The following is a 19,030-nucleotide window of genomic DNA, read 5'->3' as shown; positions in this document are numbered from 1 at the left end:
GTCTTAATGGTTACTAGGAGCGTCAGGATGCCAACCAAAACTGAGTCCTTATGTCCTTACTTACACTAAAACATTCCTCTTAGAATTTCCCTTGAAATCCTAACTCTAACATACTTCCATTCACATCAAGTTCATACTCAATTCCTTCATACAGTCCAACATGCATAGGGATCACAGGCATTATCAACCAGCATTATCTTAAGGCAACCAATCAAACATCAAGAAATCAAAACAGTGGGAAAACCAATATTCTGCAGGAAATTTCGCTTAGGCTAGATGGTCTCGCCTAGGCTAGAGAGTCAATCTCGCTTAGGCGAGTTGATCTCGCCTGGGCGAGACATCATACAGTGGCGAATTACAAATCCTGGGCGAACTCTCGCTCAGGCTAGACTGGCTCGCCTAGGCGAGATGTCATCTCGCTCAGGCGACCCCAGCTCGCCTAGACGAGATTTCGCACAATTAACAGGGGTGAGCTTCTGGTATTTTCGCTCAGGCGAGATCGACTCGCCTAGGCGAAACTACCAGAAATCCTCCCTGTTATGCACATGCAAACTCGCTCAAAGGCATCTACCACTCAATTTCACACACCAACAGTTTCAATCATCAATTACACAAACAATCATGCAATTAAAACACTCACGAATACAATCTACATCAAATGAGTTACAGAATTAGCTTCCCTTACCTTTTATCCTGTTTAGACAACTTTATAAACGTCAACGCCTTAAAAACGTCAACACCTCTAACTCCACATAGAAACATCACAAGAACGATCAGGACATACCGTTATGATCACTGAGCAGCAGAAACTCATATTGATGATTAAAACGTCGCATGCAAGCGGAAGAGGGCTTGCATGCAACAGAAAACAGAAAGACTAAAATAAAGAGCGAAAACTCAACTTACGCGAATGGAGAAACTGATCGGTCCAATTTGAAGAGCTCGCCGAGAGGATCAATCCTACGGTCTCGGTTCTTCAATCAGATGACCAGAGAGATAGAACCTCTAGAGAGAAGTCAGAGAACTCTAGAAAAGTGGTTTCTAGAGAGATGATGTGTTTTAAAATAATGAAACTCGTTTATAACAATTCTATTTATACTAAAACCTTTTAATATTAAAATAATCGAGTCTCATTATTTTTAAACCACTATCACTTTTAAAACGTTATTTTCTAGGGTCTTACAATAGTACTATTCAGTTAAAATTTAAAACCATAAATAATGTTTTAAATAGTCGTACTAAATATTTTAGGACATCTACCAAAGTATTCATTTTTATTTTAAAAAATAATGAGTCAATGGTTATAATAAAATAAAATAAATTATACCAGGATTGAGTCCAGAAAAATTAATGATAGACCAATTTCAAATTTACATTTAAGAATCGTCTATATTTAATATATTTAATGTGTTATAATGCTTAAACAAGATTAACCAACGTGATAGAAAAATAAACACAGACTATGATAAATGAAAAACTTTGCATATAATAAATAAATTAAAATTAAAAAACTAAGAACTTTGATTTCTAAGATGTCATCCATGTGAGTAATATAATTAGATATAAAAATAATCAACTTAATTCACATGAGTTATTTTATTATGTATTGAGTTAAAATTGAATCAATTTAATTTAAGTATTTTTAGTGGGACAAAAATTTTATAATATTGTTTGATCATCGTAAAATGGTGAATAAAATGAATCGACTTATTTAAAGATAGTTTATTTTCTTAATTTACTTTTATATATTTCTTGCGGTATAATCAAAATATTTGAACTTGACTCATTTATCCATACAGTACAATAAAAATGTTAATTTATTTCATCAAAAATTATAAAAATATATAATAATTATAAATTAAAATATTAACATATATAATTGAAAAAACGAATAAATCAAACATCTAAATTATTGAAACATTATTAAACAACGTTATAATATTTATAAATACCAAATTATTAAATTTCAATTGAAAGTAATAAATAATTAAAAAAATGTACTTGAAAAGATAATAAAAAAATAATAAAAGGTTATTAACAGAAAATTACATGTTAACTCACCTCTGACCTAAATCAAATTTGTTTAATTTTGAGTTGAATTGTGTTTGACCAATTTTTAAAAAAAAACTAATTTTTTTTTTCAATTTAAACCGCCTCAAACTCATGAGTCAAATTTATTCACATATTAGACCCATTTTGAAGCATATGTATATAATGAAATAAGAATAAAAAAAATGAATAAACTTGTATGGTATTCAGTGTTCGATCTCAATTAATACCTTAACTATAATAGTATATACATGTATTTAAATAAATTACAGTGGTGACAGCAATATGAAGATAATAGTGGTAAAGATAATAATGACCCGACAATGAAAGATATTATAAACAACAGTAAAAGCAGTGGTGGTAACAACATAAGACATAGTAACCCAATAGTTAAAAAAAGTAGTTAACCATATTAATGATGAAATCAAAACTATAATAATGTAGTAGAAATGACATTGGTGATTGGAAACAATTATGTTGGTGAAACTGGTAATAGAAGCAATAAAATTAGAAAATGGTCAAATGGGTCAATTCATTAGGTTCCATCATTAAGGGTTAAACATAGAATTCCAAAATCTCCTATAAATGGTTTGTTTCATGGTCATCAAATAATGGCTTGAAAATTCTCGGTTTCTTTTTTAAACGTGCCTTCAAAAAAAATTGATGATTATTAACTTTAAAATTTTAAAATATATTAAAAATATTTAAAATATTAATACAGTATATTTTTGTATATTTTTTATTTAGTAGAGAATAACATCAACAAGTTTAGTAAAAAAATTTGGATTTTTGAACATGTAACACAATAGTTTTCTTTTGTTGACTCGTGATTGATTTGGATTATATTATATATCGAGGACAATTTAGATTTTCTACTAATACTATTTTCTTATTATATTTTCATAATATATTAATTATTATTAATTTTAATGTTTTAAAATATATTTAAAATATTAATATAAATTATTTTTAATGTTTAATAAAAAAATAATTAATAAAAAATCTAAACTCGAATCGGACATATAATAGAATAGGAAGCAGAATGTTTTATCTGGTGCTTCTGTTTCTAATAACCAGCGCAAATATTAGGATCAATTAAAATAAAATATAATTGAATATTATAAATAATTAGGTATTTAGTTGAAAGAGAATATTTATTGAATTTGTAAACTAATCCTGTACAATTGAATTAAGCCTAATTTTCACTCTAAAAATGAAAGGTTCAGAGTTCAGCTATGTTTCATGACATGATCACCCCTGAAACAATATGCCGACAAGAGAGAGTCGGTGCTTCTTTCCATTATCTTGTTTTTCTCATTCTTCTCCAACATTTCCTATCTCAACTTTTCTTTCACCATTCTTTCAACATATTTGTTTGTTTCAAAGAAGAAAAAAATGAATATTTAAACTGTTTTAAACTTCATCTTGTGAGATTATTTGGTGTGGTAAAAAAAAAACACTTTTAGTTTGTTTCATATGTTTCAAATTTAAGCATTACAATTTCATTTTCAAAGCCGACTTAACTTGATTTGATCTCATTCTCACCCTACCAAAAAGAAAGCTATCCTTATCACATCCTCTTTGCTTTTTTCAACTTGTGAGTTACTTACTACAACAACATAAAATCCAAGTTAGCACAATTCTCTTATAAGTGTTGCCATCTTCAAATTGATGAATTACAGTTTTTACCTTCACCAGCAGTACCAAGATTTCCCTTTCTGGCATCTATCTTCTTTCCCCACTCATGTAACCTCAGGTGCAGTTCTGCAGCAGCAATCAAGAAATGAATGGCCTGTTTTGGAGTCAGAACATTAACAATACCCTTCACTGTTCCCAACCTAAGTTCATCAGCTTTCTGCAGGATTTTCTCCAAACCCTTTTCCTTTGGAACCAGTGCTGATTCAACCTTCTCTTCTATCACTTTACTCTCCTCAACCTCTCCTCCTTCATTGCCTCTAATCATCTCAGAAGCAACATGAGACAACTCCACCATTGATGCATCAGCCAAAGTCTCCTGGTGACTTGCCATCAAATCTGTGATCTCCCTCTCCTCTGAGATCGTCCTCCTTTGCATCTCATCAAGCTCAGCTATTTGGGATGCTGAAAGATCTCCCAAGTCATGTGTTTTTAGACCCTGGATCAGTTCATTGAACCTGGCCTCAAATTGCAAACCAGACTTGGAATATAGCAGGTGAAAGGCCATGCTTGGTCTCCATCCACCAATCCATAGAAAAGCCTCTTCCAAGGAACTCATCCATGGTGGGGACAACATGGCCAACACATCTTGCTTTGCACACCTTGACTTGGCCTTGTAGTAGTACTCATAATGCTCAACCACCTTTTCACTCAGTGCCTGAAGTTCCTCACCTGTTAGCTGACTTGATTCTGCAACTAAAAGCTCCTTCAGATGCTGGTTTTGCTCTGAAATCCAGCACTCAAAAAACTGGTGAAAGCTTTCAGTTTCAGCACCATTTTCAGTGGTGCGGTTGCAATCGCAAGGAACCTCAGACATAGCTGAGAACAAAGTAGAAGAACGTTTAGGAGCAGCACAAGACAGAGGTACACAGAATTGTGGTTTTTATAGGGAGAGACATGTCATTGGATTCAGTGTATGTCATCTGTGGGAATTAATTTCAACTAAACTACATATGCTGCTATATAATGTATTTAGTGAAAGATATTTAATAAAATGTGTGTGCAATGCGTGTGTGAAGGCGAATTGAGAAAAATGAGAGAATAGTATGAAGTCATAATAATGGTGGATGAGATCATGCATGAGACTAAATAAATAATGGTGTTTATTGCAGGGTGCCATGATTAGAGGAAGGAAAACGATAAAAGACTTGTTTGTAGCTTTGTATGGGAGGGGTAATATGTCGGCTATATTGTATTGTATTTACTTGTATGATATCTCAAGTGCTTATGTAATGAATACACCATATTTATTGCTTTCCACGTGAGACTTTCTTGAAAGCTAAGTTTGTCCTCAGTTTTGAAGATGATCGTTGGAGTTTGTGAAAAGGGAATTCAAAAAAGTATGGATTGAAATAGCCCACGTTTACTTCAAATACTTTCATTCTTATTTATATAAAAAAAAAACTAAATATATTTTTTATTCCTTATAAAAATTAAAATTAATTCTTTTCGAAACTTTATCTAATTTATTTCAAATAACAATTAACTTTTAGTAAAATATTACTATTTTCAATTTTTTAAATTACAATTAACTTTCTCTCAACAAGACCAACATAAAATTAACTAAACAAATATTTGATTTTGACAACTATACAATTCATTTATTTCTTAGTTAGAGTGTTTCTTAAACAAAGTCAAATTATTAACACCAAATACGATTCATTTGAATCCACGGGTATCAACAATTGCAACAAAAGCATTTAAAAGCAGACATGGAAAGACTATTTACAAATACACTTATACTTTCTAGCTAAAGAATCCATAACATGTATTTAGATTGTTGTATAAATTTGATGGTTAAACTACGAACTACTATAGAAAAACTAAGTGTTTGGAATTGAATATATATTTTGTATTTTCATGAAGGATAATGGTACTTTTGTACCAAAGTTTTTTTACACTCATATGACACTACCATTTACTATCTTTCGTTTTCTTTGTAAATACGAAAAATTACTTTTGTTAAAACTATTTTACTTTTTTTAGAGGATTGTCAGATGGTAATTGTTGGTTCAAAGAACCTTTTTCCTTTCATGAATTACTAAAACCCCCCGTTCAAACATAGGCTAAGAGTTTATTTCTGAGTGCAAACTTAGCCCAGAGGCAATCTCACAGAAAACTTAAACAAAATACCTACAAACAATGCGAGTGATATTTGAACTATCGAGGTAATAATATTCTTACAAATACATAGTAGCATTTGATAGATTTAATGCTACATTTTGAAAACATAAAAACGCTCATATTTGATTTACCGACATTGATCTTGCCCAAAAGCTGAGAAATACAAGAGAATTGCATTGTTGTAATCACAATAAATGTACTTTAATAAATGTACTTTACAATAACTTAACCCTTTCCTGCGTTTATTCCCTTTTCCTTTCAGGACTTCATTGGTGCTCCAACACTACAGTTAGCATTTTAGCATCAAAATTCCATTGAAGAATGCACCCAATCTTTGATTGCAATAAAGCGAGGCTAGCGAGAATTGAGGGCAAATCCTGCGTCTAGAAATGTCCTGCATGAGTCCACTGAACAATAGAGACCCCAAATCTATCCTCACTTGTTCTATCTCCGAGCAGAAACCTAACCCTGAGACAATATTAAATCTCACTATCAGTCCAATAGTTACTTTAGGCATTCCATCAGGTTAAATATGGCTGGAATTATAGAAACTAGCTTGATGCCTGCCACGTAAAACAGTGATTTTGAAATTCACATATAATTTTTAAAACAAACATGGCAAAATTCGAAGCTTATTTGCATACATCTTATGAACCTTATTCTTCAATAAAAACCACCCCAACAATAATGAGTGCCGTAAGACTCCTCCCCACTAAGCGAAGGTATGGGGAGATCATCGTACGCAGTCTTATCCTTACAAATGCAACAGGAGTTTTCGGATTAAAACATATGAAAACTGTTATTAGGGAGCAACTTTATTGTTGCACTAGGGCTTGCCCTCAAAATATACCGATAAAAGATGTTTCACATTTCAGAGGTATATCCCAGTCCAATGGGAAATCAAGTTCATATCTAAAACAACTGCCCGTCTACCACCACACCATTGCCAAAATAAATAAGTGGATTGCATTACCTTATATTCGTCTTGACTTCTGCTGTGAAGGGTATCCCGGCATCCCCATTTGCTCTTTCCTTCTCAACTGTTCACAGCATAATAAAATTTGAATATACAGCAGCAGAAGAAAAATTACCAAAAAAGAAATTAAAGTTAAACCCCTTGTCCCCTTTCTCAATTCCCATGAAACACTAAACCTGTTGTGGATGGCCCTGCGGAACACCTCGTTGCTTTGAGATACTCCCAGGATTCATTCCGTCTCCCATGGCTGCCTGAGATGTGAGATTATAAGCCGCCATTGCCTGAGGTGGCAATCTTGGCATTCCAACAACATTCATTGGCCGAGGAACAGATCTATTAGATCCATGAGCACCAGGCATGCTGCCAGAAACTGCAGTTACCTGACTCGGAAGTAGGAAATATACATACACAGTTAAAACTCAAAGGTGTAGAGCATGTTTACAAGTATAAGCTTGCACACAAGCTAGTATAAAACCATACTTTACTATGAATGATATTTTTTTTAATAAGCAAGGCAACTTTAATTTTAATAAGGAATAATGATATCAAATGCACTTCCACTCCTAGTTATTATTCACATAAGAACATTTTTAGGTCAACCTCTAGTTCACAATACACAAGGCTACTTTTATCACTTCAGACAGGCTCGCCCTCAGATTATTTACACCCACATTTAAGTTCAGAAAGATACGACACAATCATATTCCCAAAAGTCACATATTCCAATATTATTAATAAATAGTTAGATAATTATATACAGCTTTTTAACTATACTACAATATCCAAACTGATTTAACTATGCAATTTACTACTCCACCATCTATGATTTTTTGTTTTTTGAAGGAGAAGTCTCGATGGTCCAATGTTAAAGAGGAAAATTTCATGCCAATCTTACATGATTAAAATTAAATTAGAAAAATTATATACATGAAAATTAACAACTTAATTTTACTTAATCATGAGTCAAATCCATAATATATGACTCTTGCGATATTTATTTAATTAAATAATAAGTTTTCAAATTGAAAAAATTACAGTCATATATGGCATACATAACTTACATCATTTAAGTCAGTCACATATATCTATACATTACCAAACTTTTAAAATTATGTAATCTGCATGGTATAGACTAGACACAAAGCATTGTCAATTTTTTTTTAATTTAAGGTAAAATAACATTTCACCACCACCTTAAGCCTTGAATTATTACTCTAGTTGCATTTTTCATCCTTATATATTAAATTAAGGATACTATATACAGATTTACCACAATTTCATAACTTTCCCTTCCTGTTCAATTTAACAGTCAACTTTAGTAGACTCAAATGTTCTCATGCCAACCACTTGATATGTGGACAAAATATGTCTAAAACAAAACAAAAACTGTCTTGTTATTAAATATTCACACTCAGGTGCAGAGAAAAGGAATCGTCTTTTCAAAAACTTTCATGTTTATGTGCAAAACAGCAAACACAAGATGCTGATTAAAAGAGTTTTAATTAGTACATTTTAACTGTGTAGGGAAGCACCCTGGCTGCTATTGTGGCCACCATAGCAGATCAGTTTAATGCACCCATAGAGACCAAATAGTGAAGACCTGCCATAGCAGAAGAGATAGGAGTGTCCGTTGATTTCAAAAAAGCCCTCTGAGTAAAGAGAATGTTTCTTCTTTAGGAGGCTATTTTTTAGATTTCATTTCCAAAAATGAAATCTACAGCACTGATAAACAGTGAAAATGATAAAGATAAGTGATCGTAACACTCCATTTTGCCAATGCCCAAGACTCATTGTCTCAAACATGAGACTAAATATTTTAGGTAAACAAACCTTGTTGGGATACTCTTTGATACCACTTCAGAAAGTGGACTTTAAGTCTAATCCAATCTCTAAAACCAAGGAAAGTGAAGTTTGTCCCCACTAATATAATAAATTTAGCATATCTCTAGTCGATATAGAATCCTCAACCCACTCCCTCACATCGAGGAATAGATGTCTCAAGCATGGAACTAGATATTTGTGTGGTTGTTTGATAACAGGTGAGACAATAAGCTCAACAAACCTTACTATGATAGGCTCTACCACCATCTTAGAAAATGTGGGAATTCAAGATGAGATTTCTACTCACTAATATACTATACTTTTTACAATATCTCTAGTTAATGTGAAACTTCCAACAATTTCTATCTAGCAAACTTGTATTTGACTTGTTATATGTATGTTCTGTTTAAGGCAACTGTTACTTCTCATGAATATTATGAATTTCGAGTAGTCTTTATCATTTTCTAGAATTTATATGCATATGGTGGCTATCCCATAATAGTGTTTTCAATGGCAGCTGAGCTATGCCCCACTGTCCAGGATTTAAAACACTGCACAAAAATGTTGAAAGAAAACAAAAAAGCTTGTGGTTGATAGTTCGAGGAGAAATTGTACATATTTCACAAGTCTGTGAGCGGTTGAAACTTACAAACAGAATGATGATGCTCACGAGTTAGATTTTATTCAAACTTTAGCTACCAAACTTAAGGGTGTGCCCTAGTATAGCACTAAAGTTGCTTTGATGACAAGTTGTGGTCATCAAAGGTAAAGCTTTGAATCCAGAAGTAGTCTCCTTGCATATGCAAAAGTAAGGCTGCACATAATGACCCTATTTTAACTAAGAGCAGTTATGGATGAATATCAACAAGTTCATTTTCAGGCATGTCATGGATAAATTCAGCTGGACAAACTCTTGTTGAAACCTTAGTAGGAAGTACAGGCTATCTTAATTGTAATTGTGTTATTGTGTTGATTAAAATAGATGGATCAAAAAATACCCTATGAATAACTATTCATACTTTTAAGGCCTTATTTTATATTTATAAATTAAAAATATCACAACCACAATATGACAATAAAATTTACGTTTATATGATGAGCATGATTTGGTTTAAAGATCCCTCATTGTGGAGCATAACCAAGCTAATCATGTAAATTAATGAACTTTATTTTCAAATTTTGGTTGTAATATTTGAGTTCGTTAATAAATATTAGTATTAAAGCAATTATATAGTTACGACTTACATAATTTATATTAACAAATATGTGTGTTATATATGTAGTGTATGACATCTAGAGTTGTTAACTAAACATATTATGCAAGTTGTATATGACATAGGATTTGTTTGAATAAACTTCTATAAAAACAGTTCTAGAAGAAAATAAAAACACAAGTTCCTTCCAAAGCTAAAAGTAACAAGTGCATAAGTTAATTTATAGAAATTCTCTCATATTAGCTTTTCTAAAAGCTTATTTTTAACTTATGCATGAGTTAATTTAGCTTTGGGAAAAACTTATTTTATTTATTTCTTTTCCTAAAAGTTTATGAAGTTTACTCAAACATATCTATATTTACATAATTTTACTTCAAATATTTTTTAAAAATTCTAAAGGCTTACTAATTATCTAATTAAATAATATAGCTAAGATGTATATTATGCAGATAACTCGTTACATAATTAGGTTGTTATTTTTCATGTGTACAACTTTTGTAATATAATATAACATCTAAAAGTTTTCAAGTACGGCTTGTTCACAATAGTCATTAATACCAACTATGACTTGTCATTACCAATCCATATATGATTCGAACAACTTGTTCACATTAGACTTTTAGAATTGTCACGAACTGGTACACAAAGGCAACTATGTTCTACCGAACATAGCAAAACCATTGAAATTGTTCATAAACATCATGGCACCATCTAATTGAACTTTATTAATGTTAACTATCACCTACATTTTCTCCAAGCAGTTCCCTTATCTGTAAGAAATGTAAAACTGGCAAGTTAATGCAAGGATACTTTGAAGTTATAATTGATTATAGATGATATAAAGTATATAAGACAAAAAAATATTGTTATACAATGGTGAAATAACATATCTTAAGAATAAAATATAATGAAGGACTTATTCATTACAGATAATAAGATTTCTATTTTATTAGAAAGGAATAACTTAAACAGATAATTTTTTAAATCGAATATGAAAGTACAAAAACATTTTTTCAATCCAAACATGTTATCCCTATGTCTATTAATTTGATATGGAGTGTTAAAATTAAAAATTTGAAAACCAAATTCAAAAAGGAATTAACTAACTTTAAGCAATAATATTTAAGAATTTATTTATTTTTAAATGGAAGATACTTAATTAAAGAGAAACTGTATACCATTCTAAGAAAGTGACTCCTAATATCTCTTTTGTGATATTAAGTACTCAAATTTATAATTGGATGGAATCAAATGATTAGTCCACATAAATTCAATCTAATATCTTTTTTGTATATCATAGTTATATTGACAAAGGCTCAATTTTTTACAATCAACTCTCAATTTGGATACAAAATTAAAAGCAAAAACAAGGTCATAAAGGAGTATTTTACAACAGTGAACAGAGGAAGAGTAAAAGTTCAAAATACATGTAGTCATCAATTAAGTTCAAAATAATATATCTTCTAGAGATATCATAAATTTATATATGAACAATTTCTTTTCTTCTCTCTTACTCCCCTTTTCTTCTTCTCATATTCCACCTTATATAATATGCCTATTTGAAAGGTCTCGTTTCCTAAACATCTTAAAGCATTAAAAAGTGAAAAAGTAATTTATCATTATACAAGATGATTCATCATTATGTTATAACCCTGATTCACCTTAAACATTCCACCCAATAAAATGTAATTTATCTTTATACAGTATAATTTCTTACCATCCTGTAAGCCATAGGCTACCCACATCCTCTAAATAGTCCTTCACTTCTCTAAATATGCAATACTGTTACAATTTGAAGTACTGCCTTATCCATAAAAAAATGAACATCCTTGGTTTTCTAAAATTTGTTGCTCCTAGTAGACTTAAGTCTGTATAATTTCGCTAAAATATTATTTAAGGACATTATTGAATCATATCATTCATACACTGCTCTATGAAAATTTTAAATATATAGACCGAGATACCCCAACAATATATTTGGTATGCGCAATAGTTGTTTAGAATGATATACCCCAATAATATTAAAGCAATAAATTCTCAAACATAATTGCATACCGCTTGTGAAGGCGGCAGATTGGTCGTCCCTTCAAGATCAGTTGTGTTGTCCACTGGACGAGTTGGATAATTTACAATTTTCTCTCCAAGTTGACATGGTACAAGAGCACTGATCATGATTTTATAGAAATGTTCAGTCAAAGAAAATAAACATTGGTCGAATATGGGCATCAAAAGGACTACAATTTTGTGAAAAACAAAAAATAACTACATTAATGTTTTTGTTTATAAATCTTCCAACAAAAATTTAGCATATTAAAGGGGATCGAGAATGATACAACCAGGTTTTATGTTTTGAATTTAGAATAAAGGCCAACCCAGAATATTCAAAAGTGGTAAGAAAGAATCTCACTTCCGTCCAGGTAATGGTTCGATTTTGAAATACCTGTCAAAACAGAGTATAGGGATGCTTGTCAGATAACAGCTGAACTACAAAAAAAAACTAAAATAACCAAATTCACAATGTAATCTTAACTATATTATATTGATACAACAAGATGACAACCACATCATTTTCAGTGCACCGTAAGTCATATATCAAGAAATAGAAGCAAAAAAAAAAGATAGAACCACATGAAAAATTCAGTAAACAGAAAAACCAATAACTAAATAAATGCAGAATCATATTTTCAAGGTTAGATACACATAATGTACACAAGAACAAAGAAGGAGAAGAAAAGAATCCTACTCATGCTCCAAAGCTTGTGCTGCTGTTATACGCTTCCGAGGATCATATCTGCATGTAAATCCACAAACTGATATTAAATGTAAAATCACTAATCTGTCTTCATAGTAAAGCTTAGGCTTTTTGAATAGTCAGTTTATAACATACTATTACAGCATCAATGGTCCAGTAATCTAGAGTCCAATCAATGTCACCCCAACACTTACAGGTAAAAAAGTTGAAACAAGATTATTAAAAAAGTGAACTTTAAGTCTAACTCAACCCTACAAAACCAATTTATTAGGTTTGCATTTATGTATATACTATAATTTTTTTTATCTCTAGTCTATGTTCAATCTCCAACACACCTCCTTATGCCAAAGCATACACATCTCGAACATGAAACTAGATATTTATGAGTGGTCCGATAACGGACTTTAAACCTAATTCATCTCCAAAATCAACTTATACAATGAGGTTTGCACCCACTTATATACTATAAAGCAAAATTTACCTTATCTCTAGTCTATGTGGAATCTCCAACATAGATAAAGGTAGGCTGGCTTGCGCATGACCCACACTTCAAAGCCAAAGGACTTGTTTGGAGAGTGTAAAAGAAAACTTAAGCATTGGGGATAGTTGGTTTATGATATCCCTCATCATCTTAAACAGAAAACTGAAAAAAAAAAAAAAAAAAAAAAAAAAGACGGGGGGGGGGAATTTTGTGTTCAAACTGTGAAGTTTTAGGTAGACGAAGAAAAAGGAAACAAATACACTAAACACTAAAATAAAAACTGACTTGATATGGTATGTGTAGTACATGTTGCAAAAGACATAAAGCACAAAACCTTGTGCATACAGGCTAATACTAGATTATAATCCTAATTAAATCAAGAAACAAATCCAGCAAGGTGTTAGAGAGAAGGATTGTTCAACAGGCAGACCCAGGAGAGCCAGTGCACCATGTTCTAATTCAGTGGGAAGATGGACGACCCGAGGCAGGCACTTGGGAGGATCTCGCCACTATCAAATATCATTTTGCCAGGGGAGGGTAATGATAGGCAATGGAAGGTTTATACGAGAAGAAAGAAAACTAACAATTAGTTAGCCTATTAGGTTGGTTAGGAGTGGGTAGTCTCCCTAAATAGGAGACTGTATATAGGTGGGCTCTGTTTGTGTTGGGAGTTACATTTTTGCAAAGAAGACCCGTGTTCATACGTTTCTGGAGTGTGTGTGAGTTACGAACAGGGTTCTTTAATCAAGAAACCTATCATAATTGCAATCTCGAGGGTGGTGTTTAATCTAATATCAGCTAGAGATATGGCTTAAATGGAGCTCAAAAAGCTTGGGCAATCCTCACCTGATAAGTCAAGTTTGTGGGGTTGATGTAGATCATTAACCCAAATTTTAAGACTTAGGTAGGGTAGTAAAATGGGCCTTCGATGCCCATATCAACAAATTCCTAGAATTGAGATGACAAATAGGTTTATGGCTCACATGGCGAATATTTTACATTGAAAACATGTGTCACAGCCTTTCACAATTGAAAAGATCACCGTGTAGATTCTTCAACAGGTTGGACAAGTGTAACAACAAGAATAAATCATTCAGATGACACAAACCAGGAGGAGGTGGATTTAAGTTGAAACAGAAAGAACTAGTGATCATGATTATTAAAGTAACAAGAAGTTAACAGGTAGGTGATAATAATATAATTACAAGTAAAAGTAATAAAAACCTCAAGCCTACATTTTACATATCAACACTAAAGTAAGGAAAAGAAATGTTTTGGCTCACTTATCCACTTATCACTATTTGGGAGCACTAAAATCACAAATGTACAGAAGTTATTGTACATCACCTAGGGTCCAATTTTGTATTAAATGGAAAGTGAAACACATCATTTCTAATGTTTTGTGTAGGCATAGAACAATAAAAAAAAATTAAATCCATGGAACAAACTTACTCAAGCATCTTTGACAGGAGGTCGTATGCAGGACTTTTTGTAGATAGGTGCACAACATTATAGAGACCGGTGTTGTCACTTAATAGCCACAAAAACAGATAACAATCAATTAATTCCACAGTACAAATAAATCAATTTAATTTTAAAGGATGAAGGGTAAGTAAAGAGGACTACATATTAAAGGAAAATATCCTTCCTACATATAAGTGCATAATCACATTAACAATAATATCAAAAGATCTTACTATTTATGTCCTTGTATATGTTGCACGTCCTGTTGCCAATGTGGAAGACTTGCCAACGAAGGCCACTTCTCTAATGTGGGATGGCCTGGCACATTAACAATGTCCTGTGATATAGCTCTAGAATATTCATCAACAGAATGAATGTCCACCAGCAGGGAAAATAAAAAACACTAAGCAGATTATTACCTAAAACCTTAAATATCTTGTCAAGTTGGTCAAGCTGCACAGGTGGAACAATAATTATGAAAAATCCAAAAAGGAAAAGCTAGTACTAATAAATAAATATTTCAACACGAACCCAAAGAAAACTAAATTTGTAGCACAGTATTCAACTACAGAATCAGAAAGGTATAACTTATTGCATCAAGTACCTGAAAGGGATTTGATGTAGCTTTAACTTCTGCCCCTTGAAATAGTGGCTTCAAGGTCAACAACTCCGCAAAAATGCATCCCACAGCCCACATATCTAAATGTATATTTAAGGAAAAATGAATGCCGTACAGACCATTTTTAGAAGAGTGGAAAAATGTTATCCCACCCAAGGAAAAATTCTACACACATATTCAGTTACTATACAGTGTGGACAAGTTTAACTTTGGTTTACATGTACCATAGTGATGAGCTTCCCCCAAGCACCCACAGGATAAATTAAAATATAAACCTTATTTCAATCTTGTGGAAATCACCAATTCAGTGAAATCATAACGCATTGAAGTGGGTATCTCGAGTAAAAGTAGAGACAAAAACAGAACCACAAAACATGCAACTGAAGCTACCTATTGCACAGCACAGAAATTCCTTGACAGGAAAATATGAAAAAATATTAACTTGATACCCAATACTTAAAAAGAAAATAAAACTTCAATAAAGGGATACCAACAGCACTGGTATAGTGTTTTGCTCCAAGAAGCAACTCAGGTGCACGATACCAAATAGTTACAACAACCTGCAAGTCAGTAACTCTTATATTCAGGAAACCAGATAATCAAAACACATGACAAGCTGATGATTGAGGACAGCGGAAGAGAACAGACAATTTAAGCAACCCTTGTGTGGGAAACCAAAACACTAGAGAATGATAGCAGCAGACTAAAGGTTTTTTGTAAAAAGTTGGACCCAACACAAATGATCACTCAGCCAACAAAAGGAGAGACTTCCTTCTCCATTTTCTGCCTAGGAAAGTGTGAACGCCCTTTTTTTATCTTCTAATGGTACTTCCAAAACACACTAGGCAGCAAAAGAAGGTAACTTGAAACCAACATATCCATCATTCTGGTTGTAGAAAGTATCACCTTTTAATCAATGATTTCTTGTCTATATTATATACTTAGCCAGGCTCTGGTTTCTTAAATCCAAAGAATACCATGCATGTATGTGCATGCACATGCAGATACAGATAAAGATTTCTTACATACACCAATGAAATGTTGGATATCATACATGTGGATGAAAATGAAAAAATGCATCATAAGGTCATACCCTGTTTACAAAAGGAGTTTTACACTCACATACACGGAGCAGATGAGGCATTTAGACTAAACTGGCAGTTGTCTACAGTCACCAATCATTTAAGGCTTCAACAAACTCATTTATTCCTAATTTAAATTATTAGTGACAAGTGTAGCAGATCACACATTTAATAGAAGGTTCTTTCAATTTTGGTTCTTTTATATACATATTAGGTTAGTTTATTTCCTCTATTGAGAACCGACTTGAACAATTTTTAGAATAAATACCTGTTTTTTATGTGATTCACAGGCATTACAAATTTTGGATTAGGGTTTTACATTGGAAGAAGGACTAAAGAGAATGACATTTTGCAAAGGAATTAAAGTGGTTGGGGTCATGTAAAATCAGGAACTAAAGTTGATTAAATCCTATCTAACTACATTGCAAAATAGATCAAATATATTTGACCATATAATACTTCGATTAATAATTTAGCAGCTCAAAAAGCTAGAAAAATAAAATGGCAAAAGATCAATTATATTAAACAATACTAGGCCTCAAATACAAATTATGCTAAAGGCCTCCAAATTTCTAGACATGGCCCAAATCATACCCCATTATCAGATAGTGGCTTCAGAGGAGCTTGATATATCCTTGCAAGTCCAAAGTCAGCAATCTTAACAACTCCATGTTCCTCTCCTTCGCCCATAACCTGACCAAAGAAAGTTCGTTTAACTAAAACAGCAAATGCACTAATCAAAACTTGAGCAACAAAGTTCAATTTTGAAAAAAAAAAAAAAAAAAAAAACTACACATATATTGCAATAAAAGTAGCCAATGTACAGCAATGGGGTAGCCAGAACCATACCAATATATTTGATGGCTTCAAATCTCGATGTATCATCCAATTACTACAGGGGATGCAAAAATACCAAGTCTATTTAAAAAAAGTATCAAAAAATAAAGAAAGAAAGAAAGAAAGAAAAAGATTGATGTTTCAAATTCAGTAATTCGGACCTGTGCAGATAACTTAATCCATTGAGCAACTGCCAGAGTAAAGACTTAACCGTGTATTGATTAATAGAATGGTTGAGTTTGTCCCTGTGATGCCTAATAATTTCCTGCGACATTTAACACCGCAATTTCTTAATTCACACTCAAGAAGAAGAAAAAGGCGAAAAACGCCCTCGAAGGAACGGAATACCGACGTAAAGATCGTGCTCGGCGTAATCGAAGGCGAGGTAGAGCGACATGTCGGCGTGGTTGATGTGGACATTAACGAGCTTGACGACGTTCTCGTGCGTAATCTCCCTCAACAACTGCAAGAAAAGAGGAATGAGAGAAAACCGAAATTGAAAGTGAAGTTGAAGTGAAGGGGGCGGAAAGAAGTGATACCATGATTTCTCGGATGGCGGTGGGGGAGACCCCATCGCCGTCCTTGGACTGCTTGAACTTCTTGATAGCTATTGATTTGGAGGGAGAGGGGGTTTTGGTTCTTGCAAGAAAAACGAGGCCATAAGTGCCTTCGCCGATTTTACCTAACAGATCGTACTGTTGCACCCACTCCGCCCTGCTCCACCGGCTCCCACTTCCGTCACCCATGACGACGACGAGGACGAAGAAGAAGACTCTTTTTGTTCGATCGCAAGGGATAAGTTGGAATGTCAAAATTGAAATGGTTTCTGTTTATTTATACATTGGATAAATCACTAAATTCGGCCCAAAAGTGTTTCAGCTTAGTCATTAAAGCAACATTATCGTTAAAAATATTATAAATGTCAACACAAAAAGAAAAATCATTTTTTTCGTCTTACTAAAAGAGGGTCATTTTAATTAACTTATGTAGCATATTATCAGTAGATATGACAATTGAAGTTCTATGCAAGTAATTGTCAAAATTAAAAGTTGTTTCTTCTAATTTAATCGATTGTTATTATTGTTTAAGACTTAAATTCTGGCATAAATTATTAATAAATGTATTTTAACTTTTGTAATCTTTTAATTAAGTTTTAAGTCTCTGTATATGTTAAATTTCATCCTTTATAAAAATTTTGTTGTGTATTGTGTGTTTATAATTTTATACTTTTTTTTTAATTAAGTTCTTGATATTTAATTATTTTTCTATTAATTAAGTAGTGTGCTTGTTATCTTACACTCCTGCCATGTTTACTCGTCATGTCTTATTTTGTAATTTTATAATTTATATATTCTTATTCTATAATCTTTTATTTTACTTTTTATAATTTTACAATTATTACTTTTATTATATTTTTTCATCGTCAAATTTCACCCATTTTTTCAATTCATCATCACTAAATATTTAACTTAGTTCATAATATATTTATCATAAAAATCTTTGCCCAACATCATATCTTCTTATTTTTTCTAAATTTCTTTGACAACACCATCTTTAACGACATTTCTAAGAATTTCTCGCTTAAATCTTAACTCCAACTCATCAACCTCACCTACAATAGGTTCAAGAATGTTTAACTATGTGGAAATGCTACAAAATCTATTATGTCACTTATTGAACCATACATTTGACTATTGTGAATTGTTTCTCTCTGGTGCATTTTAATGCATAGGATAATATTTTCATCAGACATCGTCTTCCCACCTTGGAAACCATGTCGAAACTTCATGTGCTTTTGTTTGGGGAACCAACTTTTCGGTCTAGCCACCACCTTTTTGTTTTCTAACATGCATATGTGAAGCGTGATGCGTAAAATGTGAAGCGTGAAGCGTGTGGGTGAAGCTTCCACCCACACG

The 19,030-nt window shown here is 32.4% G+C and overlaps 2 protein-coding genes across 3 annotated transcripts; both read right to left on the bottom strand.

Annotated features, from left to right (window-relative positions):
- Positions 1-3,184: 3,184 nt before the first annotated feature.
- Positions 3,185-4,725, bottom strand: LOC114176183 (protein DOG1-like 4). Of its 2 annotated transcripts, XM_028061135.2 has the most exons (2): positions 3,739-4,725; positions 3,185-3,658 (listed from the first exon to the last, which is right to left on the bottom strand). In XM_028061135.2, exons 1-2 carry the CDS (start codon positions 4,559-4,561, stop codon positions 3,591-3,593), a joined length of 891 nt encoding a protein of 296 aa, XP_027916936.1. In that variant the 5' UTR covers positions 4,562-4,725; the 3' UTR covers positions 3,185-3,590. The 2 variants fall into 2 exon arrangements, with proteins under 2 accessions (XP_027916936.1, XP_027916937.1); XM_028061136.2 differs by having other exon boundaries at positions 3,496-4,612.
- A 1,149-nt stretch (positions 4,726-5,874) lies between these two features.
- Positions 5,875-17,943, bottom strand: CDKE;1 (cyclin-dependent kinase E;1). The gene is made up of 16 exons (XM_028063264.2): positions 17,654-17,943; positions 17,467-17,577; positions 17,276-17,379; positions 17,127-17,169; positions 16,872-16,970; positions 15,686-15,755; positions 15,181-15,275; positions 14,996-15,029; positions 14,810-14,894; positions 14,565-14,642; positions 12,623-12,670; positions 12,287-12,319; positions 11,935-12,043; positions 7,021-7,224; positions 6,842-6,908; positions 5,875-6,336 (listed from the first exon to the last, which is right to left on the bottom strand). The coding sequence occupies exons 1-15, from the start codon at positions 17,858-17,860 to the stop codon at positions 6,843-6,845; spliced, it is 1,386 nt and encodes a 461-aa protein (XP_027919065.1). The 5' UTR covers positions 17,861-17,943; the 3' UTR covers positions 5,875-6,336; position 6,842.
- Between the last annotated feature and the right edge of the window lie 1,087 nt (positions 17,944-19,030).

This window comes from Vigna unguiculata, chromosome 3 (assembly GCF_037176805.1).
Source record: "Vigna unguiculata cultivar grain cowpea cultivar isolate G323 ecotype 2 chromosome 3, ASM3717680v1, whole genome shotgun sequence".
NCBI classification, from domain to species: domain Eukaryota; kingdom Viridiplantae; phylum Streptophyta; class Magnoliopsida; order Fabales; family Fabaceae; genus Vigna; species Vigna unguiculata.
The sequence above is the reverse complement of the archived record's forward strand: the minus strand, read 5'-3'. Positions and strand labels throughout refer to the sequence as shown.

Excerpts from the sequence above, each read along its gene's own strand:
- LOC114176183 (XM_028061135.2), bottom strand. The coding sequence starts at position 4,561 with ATGTCTGAGGTTCCTTGCGATTGCAACCGCACCACTGAAAATGGTGCT. Across the intron at positions 3,659-3,738 it reads TCTTGGTACTGCTGGTGAAG|TAAGTAACTCACAAGTTGAA; the intron begins GTAAAAACTGTA and ends ATGTTGTTGTAG.